The 15,405-nt window shown below is 36.9% G+C and overlaps 1 protein-coding gene across 1 annotated transcript in view; it reads right to left on the bottom strand.

The window, feature by feature from the left end:
- Window positions 1-5,799: 5,799 nt before the first annotated feature.
- LOC143227970 (putative carbonic anhydrase-like protein 2) overlaps window positions 5,800-15,405 on the bottom strand; it is a 32,793-nt gene continuing 23,187 nt past the window's right edge. Inside the window, exons 6-8 of the mRNA XM_076459322.1 lie at window positions 13,991-14,033; window positions 12,643-12,853; window positions 5,800-8,750 (exon numbers count right to left, since the gene is read on the bottom strand). Coding sequence (XP_076315437.1) covers window positions 12,825-12,853; window positions 13,991-14,033 — 72 coding nt within the window. The 3' untranslated portion in view covers window positions 5,800-8,750; window positions 12,643-12,824. The remainder of the gene's footprint in view (window positions 8,751-12,642; window positions 12,854-13,990; window positions 14,034-15,405) is intronic.

Genomic DNA, 15,405 nt, shown 5'->3' with positions numbered 1-15,405 from the left:
AGACATCCCCCGAAAATAAGCCCTAGTGTCATATTTTGGAGTGAAAATTAATATAAGCCCTGTCTTATTTTCGGAGAAACACGGTAGTAAGGGCTGTGATGCGTTACTGGATAGAGTTTAAAATCATCTCAGATTAATTAAATTAGCTACACGACCAACCTTTAACTGAACTTTAAGGTCAAGTTCTTTCGTCATTACGTTTAATTTTCAACGCAATATGCAATGGATCCGGTATGGCCACGTGGTTAGGACGATTGATTCGTAATCTGAAGTTTGCAGGTTCGAATTCCCATCACACCAAACACGCTCACCTTTGCAGCCATGGAGACGTTGTAATGTGACGGCGAATCCTACTATTTATTGGTAAAAGTGAAGCCCAAGAGTTGGCGGTGTGTGGTGATGACTAGCTGCCTTCCCTCTAGTCTTACACTGCTAAATTAGGGACGGCTAGCGCAGATAGCCCTCGAGTAGCTTTGTGCGAAATTCAATCAAACAAATAATTTATGGGAAGTGTTGTTCATTTGAGAAAAACAATGTAACAAAACAATGAAGTTTTGTCTTAAATGCACTATTGTCTTCACTTATCTTACTAGGACTGTGTGTTTGACACATTTTAATATAAACAGTGAAATCAGATACTGGTTATTTACCATTGGATGAGATTTAAAGCAAAACTGAGGAACCGATTGACGTACACTTAGGTCTCTTTTATTTTAACAGTATTTTAATGTTATTTTAAAACTTCGGGTACAGTTGAACAAGTACCACCCGTACTTTAGATTTGAATAAGTACCACCCGTACTTTAGATTTGAATAAGTACTACCCGTACTTTAGATTTGAATAAGTACTACCCGTACTTTTGATTTGAACAAGTACCACCCGTACTTTTGATTTGAACAAGTACTACCCGTACTTTAGATTTGAATAAGTACTACCCGTACTTTTGATTTGAACAAGTACTACCCGTACTTTTGATTTGAATAAGTACTACCCGTACTTTTGATTTGAACAAGTACCACCCGTACTTTAGATTTGAATAAGTACTACCCGTACTTTAGATTTGAACAAGTACTACCCGTACTTTTGATTTGAACAAGTACCACCCGTACTTTTGATTTGAACAAGTACTACCCGTACTTTTGATTTGAATAAGTACTACCCGTACTTTTGATTTGAACAAGTACCACCCGTACTTTAGATTTGAATAAGTACTACCCGTACTTTAGATTTGAACAAGTACCACCCGTACTTTAGATTTGAACAAGTACTACCCGTACTTTAGATTTGAACAAGTACTACCCGTACTTTAGATTTGAACAAGTACCACCCGTACTTTAGATTTGAACAAGTACTACCCGTACTTTAGATTTGAACAAGTACTACCCGTACTTTAGATTTGAACAAGTACTACCCGTACTTTAGATTTGAACAAGTACCACCCGTACTTTAGATTTGAACAAGTACCACCCGTACTTTAGATTTGAACAAGTACCACCCGTACTTTAGATTTGAACAAGTACTACCCGTACTTTAGATTTGAACAAGTACTACCCGTACTTTAGATTTGAACAAGTACTACCCGTACTTCTGATTTGAACAAGTACTACCCGTACTTTTGATTTGAACAAGTACCACCCGTACTTTAGATTTGAACAAGTACCACCCGTACTTTAGATTTGAACAAGTACTACCCGTACTTTAGATTTGAACAAGTACTACCCGTACTTTAGATTTGAACAAGTACTACCCGTACTTTAGATTTGAACAAGTTCTACCCGTACTTTAGATTTGAACAAGTACCACCCGTACTTTCGATTTGAACAAGTACTACCCGTACTTTAGATTTGAACAAGTACCACCCGTACTTTAGATTTGAACAAGTACTACCCGTACTTTAGATTTGAACAAGTACTACCCGTACTTTAGATTTGAACAAGTTCTACCCGTACTTTAGATTTGAACAAGTACCACCCGTACTTTAGATTTGAACAAGTACTACCCGTACTTTAGATTTGAACAAGTTCTACCCGTACTTTAGATTTGAACAAGTACCACCCGTACTTTCGATTTGAACAAGTATTACCCGTACTTTAGATTTGAACAAGTACCACCCGTACTTTAGATTTGAACAAGTACTACCCGTACTTTTGATTTGAACAAGTACCACCCGTACTTTAGATTTGAACAAGTACCACCCGTACTTTAGATTTGAACAAGTACTACCCGTACTTTTGATTTGAACAAGTACTACCCGTACTTTAGATTTGAACAAGTACTACCCGTACTTCTGATTTGAACAAGTACTACCCGTACTTTTGATTTGAACAAGTACCACCCGTACTTTAGATTTGAACAAGTACTACCCGTACTTTAGATTTGAACAAGTACTACCCGTACTTTAGATTTGAACAAGTTCTACCCGTACTTTAGATTTGAACAAGTACCACCCGTACTTTAGATTTGAACAAGTACTACCCGTACTTTAGATTTGAACAAGTACCACCCGTACTTTAGATTTGAACAAGTACTACCCGTACTTTAGATTTGAACAAGTACTACCCGTACTTTAGATTTGAACAAGTTCTACCCGTACTTTAGATTTGAACAAGTACCACCCGTACTTTAGATTTGAACAAGTACTACCCGTACTTTAGATTGGAACAAGTACTACCCGTACTTTAGATTTGAACAAGTACCACCCGTACTTTAGATTTGAACAAGTACTACCCGTACTTTAGATTTGAACAAGTACTACCCGTACTTTAGATTTGAACAAGTACTACCCGTACTTTAGATTTGAACAAGTTCTACCCGTACTTTAGATTTGAACAAGTACCACCCGTACTTTAGATTTGAACAAGTACTACCCGTACTTTAGATTTGAACAAGTACCACCCGTACTTTAGATTTGAACAAGTACTACCCGTACTTTAGATTTGAACAAGTACTACCCGTACTTTAGATTTGAACAAGTTCTACCCGTACTTTAGATTTGAACAAGTACCACCCGTACTTTAGATTTGAACAAGTACTACCCGTACTTTAGATTTGAACAAGTTCTACCCGTACTTTAGATTTGAACAAGTACCACCCGTACTTTAGATTTGAACAAGTACTACCCGTACTTTAGATTTGAACAAGTACCACCCGTACTTTAGATTTGAACAAGTACTACCCGTACTTTAGATTTGAACAAGTACTACCCGTACTTTAGATTTGAACAAGTACTACCCGTACTTTAGATTTGAACAAGTTCTACCCGTACTTTAGATTTGAACAAGTACCACCCGTACTTTAGATTTGAACAAGTACTACCCGTACTTTAGATTTGAACAAGTACCACCCGTACTTTAGATTTGAACAAGTACCCCGTACCCGATTTGAACTTTACCCGATTTGAACAAGTACTACCCGTACTTTAGATTTGAACAAGTACTACCCGTACTTTAGATTTGAACAAGTACTACCCGTACTTTAGATTTGAACAAGTACCACCCGTACTTTAGATTTGAACAAGTACTACCCGTACTTTAGATTTGAACAAGTACCACCCGTACTTTAGATTTGAACAAGTACTACCCGTACTTTAGATTTGAACAAGTACTACCCGTACTTTAGATTTGAACAAGTTCTACCCGTACTTTAGATTTGAACAAGTACCACCCGTACTTTAGATTTGAACAAGTACTACCCGTACTTTAGATTTGAACAAGTTCTACCCGTACTTTAGATTTGAACAAGTACCACCCGTACTTTAGATTTGAATAAGTACTACCCGTACTTTAGATTTGAACAAGTACTACTCGTACTTTAGATTTGAACAAGTACTACCCGTACTTTAGATTTGAACAAGTTCTACCCGTACTTTAGATTTGAACAAGTACCACCCGTACTTTAGATTTGAACAAGTACTACCCGTACTTTAGATTTGAACAAGTACCACCCGTACTTTAGATTTGAACAAGTACCACCCGTACTTTAGATTTGAACAAGTACCACCCGTACTTTAGATTTGAACAAGTACTACCCGTACTTTAGATTTGAACAAGTTCTACCCGTACTTTAGATTTGAACAAGTACTACCCGTACTTTAGATTTGAACAAGTACCACCCGTACTTTTGATTTGAACAAGTACCACCCGTACTTTAGATTTAGTCGCTACTTGTGTGTATATAGACCAAACAAAATTGAGTTGAAGCACAGCACTTATTGATAAATCTTGGGTCACTCGTACCTGACCCAAATGTGGGAATTGGTTTTGGTCATCCCTATGATAATTCACCCATGACCTCAAACGAGTGCACATTTTTTTGTGTGCAAAAACTTAGCTGGTATTTCGAGCCTTTGTATGCACAGTCAGGGCACGCCTAGTTCTACTTTAATGTCAGAAGCACAACATTTCTAATTTATGTCCGTCTTCTCAAAAATGTCCACGTTACAATAAACATGATTGTCCTTTCAGAGGTGGGGGCGTTATAATGTGAAGGTCAATCTCACTATTCTTTGGTAAAAGAAAAGCCCAAGAAATGGTGGTGGTTAGAGAGTAGCTCTCTTCCCTCTAGTACAGTGGTTCCCAACGTTTTTTATGCTCCGCACTCCTAAAAATTTTAATATATTCTCGCACCCCTCACAGTAATTATTTATTTAAGAATAAAGGTGAAGGTGGCCAAAGCAAATGTTATCTCGCACCCCTGGTTGGGAACCACTGCTCTTGTACTACACTGCTAAATTAGGGACGGCTGGTTCAGATAGCCCTCGTGTAGCTTTGCACGAAATCCAAAACAAACAAAAATGCCAAAACGTTTTGAACGTTGTAGATACAGAAACATGGCGTAAAATAATCTGTACTTTTCTATTATACATTTTAAGGAAATCTGTCTTTGAAAACCAAAAACCACAGAAGAAAACGTCAGTGTTTAACATCAAGTTTCCCAAAAAATGTTTGAGTTTAATTTTTGTGCCGCCATGGTAGTTAGGGCGCGGGTTCGAATCCTCGTCACACCGAACATGACAGCCCTTTCAGCCGTGGGAGCGTTATAATGTAACGGTCAATCCCATTATTCGTTAGTAAAAGAGTAACCAAAGAGTTGATGGTGGGTGGTGATGACTAGATGCTTTTCCTTTAGTCTTTCACTGCTAACTTAAGGACTGTCAGCGCAGATAGCTCTCATATATTTTTATATTCCAAGATATTTTTAAATCATCTTTTGATGTTCTTATAATATATCAGCATCCTTCACTTTCAGTTTTATGTACTATATATTTTTTTTCCAATGTGAAACTTATATTTTAGAAAATTGGATAGTGTCGTTTTACCTTTAACTTTTGCAAATACTAAATCAACCTAACCTCACTTTTGATCACAAGCTGGCTTAGGGTGTGGTCACACGAAAACCTATTTTTGTAAAAGAACATATATTCAAGAATGTCAAAAAACAACAACAACTCTTCTATACTTTGACGAAAATGTTGGGTTAGTCTATCTTATGTTGAGATACAAACAAACTTGTTAGTTTAGTTTTTATTCCTCGTGTTTTGTTATAATTTGTTAATTCATCTGGAAACGCTGATCGGATAATTTCAAACACATAACATCATGTACAGTCAATAGATTATAAAACCACGTGCAGGTATATAGTTTGTTTGTTTGATTTCAATTTCGCGCAAACCTACACGAGGGCTATCTGCGTCCTCAACTGAGCAATGTTAGACAAGAGGGAAGGCATCTAGTCACCACCACCCACAGTCAACTCTTGGGCTACTCTTTTACCAACGAATAGTGGGATCGACTGTCATATCATAACGCCACCTCGGCTGAAAGGGCGAGCATGTTTGGTGTGACGGGTATTCGAACCCGCGACTCTCATATAAGAAGTCGAGTGCCTTAAACATCTGGCCATACCATGCCGTGTAGGTATATTTAACAGTTAAATAGAATCGTTTGTTCTTACTGGATAGTACTGTACAATGAATAAAACCAGTACTACATGTAACATACATTTAGGACACCCTTTAAACCTTTAATGGAACTTAATCAATCGGGTGCAAGAAACGTTTTGGAAGTCATTAAACGCTGAGTTTTGATGACTGTAGCAGAACATTCTGATTCTTCAGGTGTTGGTCACATTGTTATAAACAAGAATGCCCACAGAAAACCACATCAATCTTTGAACACGTGTTTTATTGTTCGTACAGCAATCAACATTAAAACAAAACAATAACAGAAGACTCAATGCTACTGGTACCCCCCCCCCTCATGATCTCCCCCATAATATCAAAGGAAGACACTAAATTCGAACATTCGGTGTACAAGTAACAGTCAGACCTATGATTTTTTGCACAGCTGTTTAAGAAACGAATGTTTACATTATTTTCTGAGAAGCAGCTAATATTATCACAGGATTTTCTTACCAAATCCACATCTCATATCAAAATATTTGTCTTTACTGTCGATATGATATGTGATATAATTGCTTTTTCAGTATTTATTAATTTTTCCTTTTTTCCAGTAAAATGCACTAAGGGGGCACTGATACGAGAACGTGGAAAATAGGTGACTAAACTGTAACCCTGATAAACTTATTTGTTATATCGGATATGCAGGAAGTTGATCAATATGTATCTCAGAAGGGCTGGTATGGATGTTCCTTCTTATTTGCTCTGGAAACGACTCTATTTTTTAACATTTTGTGTGATAGCTAATACCACTTGTGCACTGTTCACAATAATCTGTAATAGAAAAGTTGTTTAATATTTCTTACCATTGAATTTTCGTATCGAATTTGCGACTTTTATAAAAGCTTATTTATTTCGTGTCGAATATTTCTTCTTTCGTAATCCGAGGGTCGCGGGTTCGCATCCCCGTCGCGCCAAACATGCTCGCCCTCCCAGCCGTGGGGGCGTTATAAAGTGACGGTCAATCCCACTATTCGTTGGTAAAAGAGTAGCCCAAGAGTTGGCGGTGGGTGGTGATGACTAGCTGCCTCCCCTCTAGTCTTACACTGCTAAATTAGGGACGGCTAGCGCAGATAGCCCTCGTGTGGCTTTGTGCGAAATTCAAAAACAAACAAACAATTTCTTCTTTCATTTATTATAAAAGATGACCTAGGAAGGTCAAACGTTGTTCTCTCCTTATCAGTAAAAGTGTTAATACCAGCCGTTCTGAGATACATTGTTATTTAAAGTGGGTTTCTCGTCATTATGAGTAAGTAAATCAATGTTTTAAAGTTTTTTTTTCCGAGTGTTCTGTTGTCAACACGAAAGTTTCCAGAACATCTCTCTCTCTTATTTTCACACATTTTTTTCCTCATGAATACATCGATCCAGAGATTGTTTTGTAGGCTGTATACTAAAACTTGTGAAATCGAATAGAAAACACGGAGACGTACTCGTCGAATACAATAATTTTACATCTCACGGAATGGATGCCAGCTCTATACATTTTTTTTCTGTGACACCCCAGGGACCTTTCTTCACTCAGACAAGATCATAATTTTCTTCTTTCACATCATTAGGCATAGAGACAGCGAACAGCCATCTTCTATTCATCAGATTTCAGCGAAGTATAGAAACGGTCTCTACTTCGGATATCCAAAATACACAGGCTTTGACAAGGAAAAGTTGTTTATATTATTCATAAGGGGAGATAAAAAATAGTGAGTTTAGGATGCAAATGTTATCAAAAAACTTCATAAAAGGTTCTAAACAAACGATTTTGTAGTCTGCAAATATTTTAAATCTGTCACACGAGTATGGACAAGCAGGAATTATCTGAATAGACATAACTGTGAGGATATGAGATTTTTTCTGAACCTACGTGAGTTTAGTTTCTATGATACTTTACGAAATACTCGATATCTAAGAAAACATATTCCGTTAAGGTTTGATGTGTACTACTAGATGCCTAAGATAAAGCCATAGTTTCACTTCTATAGTTTTGGTAGTTCTCATTCAAAACTCACAAAACTATTCTCTTCCAAAATTTACTAACTTGCACTGGTCCTGAGCCCGTGAAACTCATTTTCATTCAAACTTATAAAAACAGCAACAACTGATTCACACCTCATGAAATTCACTCCGATCCAAAACTCACTCTCAATCGATTTTTTAGATAACTCATGTCGTCAAGACGTATAAAAATGTATTGTTGTTCAAAACTTATCAGACTTGCACTCGTCCAAGACTCAGAACAATCCGCAAATTATAAAACTCACTCTTGCCCAAACTTATAAAACTTACTTTCAATGTTTATAAAAACAAAGTCTCATCCTACGATTACGAAACTAACTTTCCTTCGAAACTCGTAAAACTCACCTCATCGAAATTTATTTATTTTTTACGTTTCCCTAAAACATTTTCAAAGAGTTCTCATTAATGTTGGACAACCGACATTTTCAAAATATAACTTGCAAGTGACGTCATAGTCTGTGAGGTCCATATTTCGTTCTCTTAAGAGCCAGTACACTTACAGAAGCATTTTTCTAACACTAGAAACATCACTTGAGAGAGAAAGTCACACACTAGTTTAGCTGGTCCAGTAGCACAAAACAGGATTCCAAAACAAAACGAAGGTCACAAAAATAATTTCAGGCTTAGGTTATCCAGATAGACAGTCACCCAGTCCAATGGAACTCTGCAAGGAGAGCCCAGAGATCTATGTGAAAACAAGTTTGTTTGTTATCTCGGGAAGAAGAGACCGAACGACCTTTTCGACGACCAGACCATGCAGCTGTTTCCTTGGCGATGGGGCTGGAGAGAACAAAAAGGCATACAATAAACACGAACCTTTTTCATGACTTATAAGATTTCATCACAAAATAAAGATGCTTTTCGAACAGATATGTTTACTTTTCGAACAGATATGTTTAACAGATATGTTTACTTTTCGAACAGATATGTTTAACAGATATGTTTACTTTTCGAACAGATATGTTTACTTTTCGAACAGATATGTTTACTTTTCGAACAGATATGTTTACTTTTCGAACAGATATGTTTAACAGATATGTTTACTTTTCGAACAGATATGTTTACTTTTCGAACAGATATGTTTAACAGATATGTTTACTTTTCTCCAACATAATTTGTAACTCATTATTTTTAATTTTAAGAGTATTAAAAACAATGCAAAATTTTGCGACACCATAAAGATACTTAGAATGTTTTATTCCACGTTTAGGACGTAATACATCAGTCTGTGTTAGAGTGTAACTTTCCTTGGTAAGTTTTATTAAGACGTAATACATCAGTTTGTGTTAAGGTATAACTTTCCTTGGTAAGTTTTATTAAGACGTAATACGTCAGTTTGTTTTAAGGTGAAACTTTCCTTGGTAAGTTTTATTAAGACGTAATACATCAGTTTGTGTTAAGGTTTAACTTTCCTTGGTAAGTTTTATTAAGATGTAATACGTCAGTTTGTTTTAAGGTGGAACTTTCCTTGGTAAGTTTTATTAAGACGTAATACGTCAGTTTGTGTCAATGTGTAACTTTCCTTGGTAAGTTATACTCCACGTTTAGGACGTAATACATCAGTTTGTGTCAATGTGTAACTTTCCTTGGTAAGTTATACTCCACGTTTAGGACTTAATACATCAGTTTGTGTCAATGTGTAACTTTCCTTGGTAAAGAATGTTTATATGATATCATATCAGTATAAGATTTGTCATAACTTAACTTACTTCGTTCTTTATGGTCGAACACTGATTTCCAATTAAAAATACGTATATACGCAAAAGGCTGCGTAGGTTATATTTAAACAATGTTGTAGCCTTACCTCGTGGTTACAGTTTAGTTCATCACCCCTGTTGTCAGTAAGAGCACGAGCAGCTTCTACTGCTAAAAGTTCTGGCGCAAGACTGTCATGCTCAAAACGCACCACTCCTCCCCGCATCCTTCAATAATTAGTCTGGTAGACGGTTTCGCAGTGACTGTCTCAATAGTGAGACTGCACAGAAATCCATGTTGCTTGAGATATGCCATGGTTAAATGGATATATAATGAAAACAGCTTTGTACACGTGACTTGTTTCACTTTATTACACTGAGATCATCAACAGTAGGGCAATGTTGATTGAGGCACGTGAACAGTTCTTGCCACTGAAATTTATGTTTGTGGAATATCATATTTTACATGACGCCGAACTTAGCTTACCATGTTTAGGCACACGACTTGTTGCAGGTTTTTTTCTAGTTGGTCCTGGCGTCCCAAGTCGATCCATACTGTGTTTTTCAATCCCATAAAGTACATGTGATATTCCTATCTAAGAACTTGTAAATCCTCGATCCGATAAAATCTTTATGATCTGAGTGTGGATGAATACTTTACGTTGTAAATGGGTGTTACATATATTTCTCCAAATTATCAATTTTTGTTGGCATCACACAAGTACAAAACGCCAAACAGTGTCAAAATGTAGTTCTAATACAAAACACTCTGTACAATCTATTTATTGCACGACATTCGTGGCTCAGTGTATATCCCAGGTTTCATCAGGGCAGCTGGTTTGCAATATATAAAAATCTTTAGTTGAGATGCTATGCATATAAATGGTTTGTGGCACCATAAGGCCGTAACTTGTTGTTAGTGGTATAAACAACGTATATTTTTACAGAGTCTTGGTACTGGGTCAGCAAATACGATGTTTACTTAATTATCAGGGCTTAAAGCTTACATACATTTACCATCTAACCTTTCTTAATATATTTTATTATTGGAAAATTTAATGTGATGTGTTATAATTAACAAGAAAAATCTTATTTCAGAGGTAACTTTTCCTTTAAATAAGCGACTCGGGATGGTAAGAACACGACTTCATGACCTTGTACTTTCTTAAAGTTTAAATTTATCTGCTATTAAACAAAATAAATCCTTCTACTCTGAATTATCTACTACTGAGGATTATCTTTAGATGTTTCAGGCCACCACCTGCTGGCTTTTGAACTGGTTCCACCACCATCAATAACGTTCTTTGTGATGTCCCTAATCAGGCAATATTGTGTGAGGCCCGGCATGGCCAAATGGTTAAGGCATTTTACTCGTAATCCAAGGGTCGCGGATTCGAATCCCCGTCATAACACCAAACATGCTCGCCCTTCCAGCCGTGATGGTATTATAAAGTCACGGTCAGTCCCACTATTTGTTGATAAAAGGATAGCTCAAGAATTGGCGTTGAGTGGTGATGACTAGCTTCTTTCCTTCTAGTCTTACACTGCTAAATTAGGGACGACTAGCGCAGATAGCCTCCGTGTAGCCTCGGGCAAAATTCAAAACAAACCAAGCCACAATTGTGGGAAGTTCAATTTTAATTGAAACATGTTTCTAGAAAAGATGGCGACTCCAACAGTAGACTTTCCACAAACTTTCGGGTTTCTCGCAAACCCTCTACTGTATGTGTGGCTGTCGGCTTACGTGAAAACGAGCCAGCAGACTAAAAGGGAACGAGGTCCCTTTTTAGCTGAAACGGGGTACTTCAGAAGCACGTGACAAGTTGCTACCTTTTTTACGCTTGTTATAAAAACCACTGACTTTGAAGTGTGTCTGGAAACCTGTGAATATGTGTCTTATTCATATCTGTTTATTATTCTGTTCCACTAGATATCCAACTGTGTCATCGCGCCAATTTTCTGGATCTGTGGGAAGAAGTCCCTTTCGTACCTGTGGTCTTCTTTTCTTTGTGTGAGTGGGGTTTGGATACAAAGTCCATTTCGTACCTATGGTCTTCTTTTCTTTGTGTGAGTGGGGTTTGGATACAAAGTCCATTTCGTACCTGTGGTCTTCTTTTCTTTGTGTGAATGGGGTTTGGATACAAAGTCCATTTCGTACCTGTGGTCTTCTTTTCTTTCTGTGAGTGGGGTTTGGATACAAAGTCCATTTCTATTACAAATACTCTGATGTGTTTTATTTAACGAGTTCTCCTCTACAAATAATTTCCCCTGGAAACTGCTGTTACAAATACCCCAGCCATAAAACTCCCCTTGGTGGTATTGCACTGTAAAGTGATCGAGAATTCTCATTAAGTAAAATAGGCGGATGCTAAACATGTCGCCCGTCACGAATTTGTATCTACGATGTGGCATGCCACTATATCAATGTTTACAAAAGAGCCATTACAAAGTATTATTAATCACTTGTGTATAAAAAACACACACAATGAAATGGTGAAAACCACAACTAGAGAAAGTAGTCCAGTGGTCAAGTTTAAAAATGACGATGAATATTGAATTACTTTTCTCTCACAGTGATTTCCTCCATTTCTTTATTTTTGAATTTCGTGCAGAGCTACACGAGGGCTATCTGCGCCAACCGTCCCTAATTTAGCAATGTAAGGCTAGAGAGAAGGCAGCTAGTCATCACCACCCACCGCCAACTCTTGGGCTACTCTTTTACCAAATAGTGGGATTGACCGTAACGTTATAACGCCCCCACGGCTGAAATGGCGAGCATGTTTGGTGCGATGGAGATTCGAACCCGCGACCCTCAGATTACGAGTCTGGTCTCATCCATTTCATCGTATGGTTATATTTGACTCTACTGTATCTGCTTGTAAGTTCAGGATATTCGAATTATCCTAAATATTTTTATTTCATTTGTTTAACAGTAACTATGGAAACTTAAGAATGTTTCAATCAAACGACTCCTGTACCTTGATATATATGTCTTTTTTTCTTCATTGCTTTGACTGACTGTCCGGAGAAGAACGGACGCCCATCGAAGAAGCACAAAAATGTTTTCTTCCATTTTAATAAAAAAGTCAGTCATTCATTTTTATCAAAAGTCCTCGTTTTCAAGCCACATTTCACCAAATATTCATTAATTTTACAAACATCATTGAAAGCCTGGATTTCTGATATTCGCTGAAATATACAAAAAAAAACAACACGTAATCAGTAAAAAATATAAAATATAATATATATATATAAGCAATTTAAAAAAAAACACTTGTAAATCTAATTACCAGAAGTTACATTTAACATTTGTTTATTTATTTATAGCAAAGCCACATCGGGCTATCTGTTGAGCCCACCGAAGGGAATCGAACCCCTGATTGTAGCATTGCAAATCCGGAGACTTACCGCCCAAAACATTGATAAATAATAATAGATAAATTAATTAATAATAATAGGCCCCTGCTAGTACAGCGGTAAATATACGGATTTACAACGCTAAAATCAGGGGTTCGATTCCCTTCGGTGGACTCAGCAGATAGCCCACTGTGCTATAAGATAACGCACAATAATAACAGTGTACTGCTGGAAGGTTTCATACGTCTGTTAGAAGCTTGTGGTGGCACTGGTTACAAAACGGACTTCTCTGGTGGAGAAATAAATAACTTGACCAAAATGCCTTAATTATAAGCCTAATTTATATGTAGATCGCTGTAAAACTTGGCTAGGCGAGGAACCAGTAAAGTGCCTAAAATATATCGTGTTTTCTATCTGCACGTCACGTTAATATTATGATCTCCAACTTGTACGCTTTTGACTGTTATATTTCTGATACAATTTATAAAGCTCTGATTGAAAGCAGCCACGAATATGGCTGGTGCTGCGAATTGGTCATCTTCCATCTGATCAGCAGCTGTGTCGGAGCTTCAAGGGTTCTGATCAGAGTAAGGACGGCTATGTCTGAACCTTGGTAGTTACTGCCCTTAGAGTTTTGCTCGAGTGTTGCAATTTGGTTAGACTAAAATAACAGTAACCATTAATATTTAAGAAAGAGAATATATTGTTCTAATTACTATGTTCTAGAAATCTCAATCAGAGATCTAGGTGTCTATGAATGAAAGTAAATATCGTGAGTGTCTCTCTGTTAACAACCAACCTATACCTTTGATTAACAAAATTGTTTATTTCGTTCTAATGCACAGTCAGATAAGGTAATTCCGCTCTATTTGGTTTAACACAATCATACATTATTAGCTACGATATCACATTTAGAATTTATGTAAAATGCCAATTACTTTTAAGATATGTATATATAGAGTAACTTACCGCGGTAGAACATGTCTTTATACATAGTGGGACAGGCCGCATTCTGAAACACATACAAACAAAATCGTCAATTTCTTTCTAAATAAACAATCTCTATCCACACATAATAAAGAAAAATATTATTATTATATTGACGATTCGGTTTTATACCTTCGTTTGGGATATACCTGCTGACGAGGACTAATTATCGCAGTAAGTTAAGACTGTAACCATGTGTAATGAGGACTAGTTATCACAGTAAATTAAGACTGTAACCACGTGTAATGAGGACTAGTTATCGCAGTAAATTAAGACAGTAACCACGTGTAACGAGGCCTAGTTATCACAGTAAATTAAGACTGTAACCATGTGTAATGAGGACTAGTTATCACAGTAAATTAAGACTGTAACCACGTGTAATGAGGACTAGTTATCGCAGTAAATTAAGACAGTAACCACGTGTAACGAGGCCTAGTTATCACAGTAAATTAAGACTGTAACCACGTGTAATGAGGACTAGTTATCACAGTAAATTAAGACAGTAACCATGTGTAACGAGGCCTAGTTATCACAGTAAATTAAGACTGTAACCACGTGTAACGAGGCCTAGTTATCACAGTAAATTAAGACTGTAACCATGTGTAATGAGGACTAGTTATCACAGTAAATTAAGACAGTAACCATGTGTAATGAGGACTAGTTATCGCAGTAAATTAAGACAGTAACCATGTGTAACGAGGCCTAGTTATCACAGTAAATTAAGACAGTAACCATGTGTAACGAGGCCTAGTTATCACAGTAAATTAAGACTGTAACCACGTGTAATGAGGACTAGTTATCACAGTAAATTAAGACAGTAACCATGTGTAATGAGGACTAGTTATCGCAGTAAATTAAGACAGTAACCACGTGTAACGAGGCCTAGTTATCACAGTAAATTAAGACTGTAACCACGTGTAATGAGGACTAGTTATCACAGTAAATTAAGACAGTAACCATGTGTAACGAGGCCTAGTTATCCCAGTAAATTAAGACTGTAACCATGTGTAACGAGGCCTAGTTATCGCAGTAAATTAAGACTGTAACCATGTGTAATGAGGCCTAGTTATCGCAGTAAATTAAGACTGTAACCATGTGTAATGAGGCCCAGTTATCGCAGTAAATTAAGACTGTAACCATGTGTAATGAGGCCCAGTTATCGCAGTAAATTAAGACTGTAACCATGTGTAACGAGGCCTAGTTATCGCAGTAAATTAAGACTGTAACCATGTGTAACGAGGCCTAGTTATCGCAGTAAATTAAGACTGTAACCATGTATAGAGCTGTGAAAGCCAAGTATTAAATTAGTTTTCTCATCTGTAAACAGGGATGTTTCTTATGTAAAAGTTCTAGAAATAGTCACGCATTTGATAAACAGAAATAAAAGGACAGGTTTG

The sequence above is a fragment of the Tachypleus tridentatus genome, chromosome 10 (assembly GCF_004210375.1).
Source record: "Tachypleus tridentatus isolate NWPU-2018 chromosome 10, ASM421037v1, whole genome shotgun sequence".
NCBI classification, from domain to species: Eukaryota; Metazoa; Arthropoda; class Merostomata; order Xiphosura; family Limulidae; genus Tachypleus; species Tachypleus tridentatus.
Note: the sequence above shows the minus strand (reverse complement) of the source record. Positions and strands in the feature narration are given on the sequence as shown.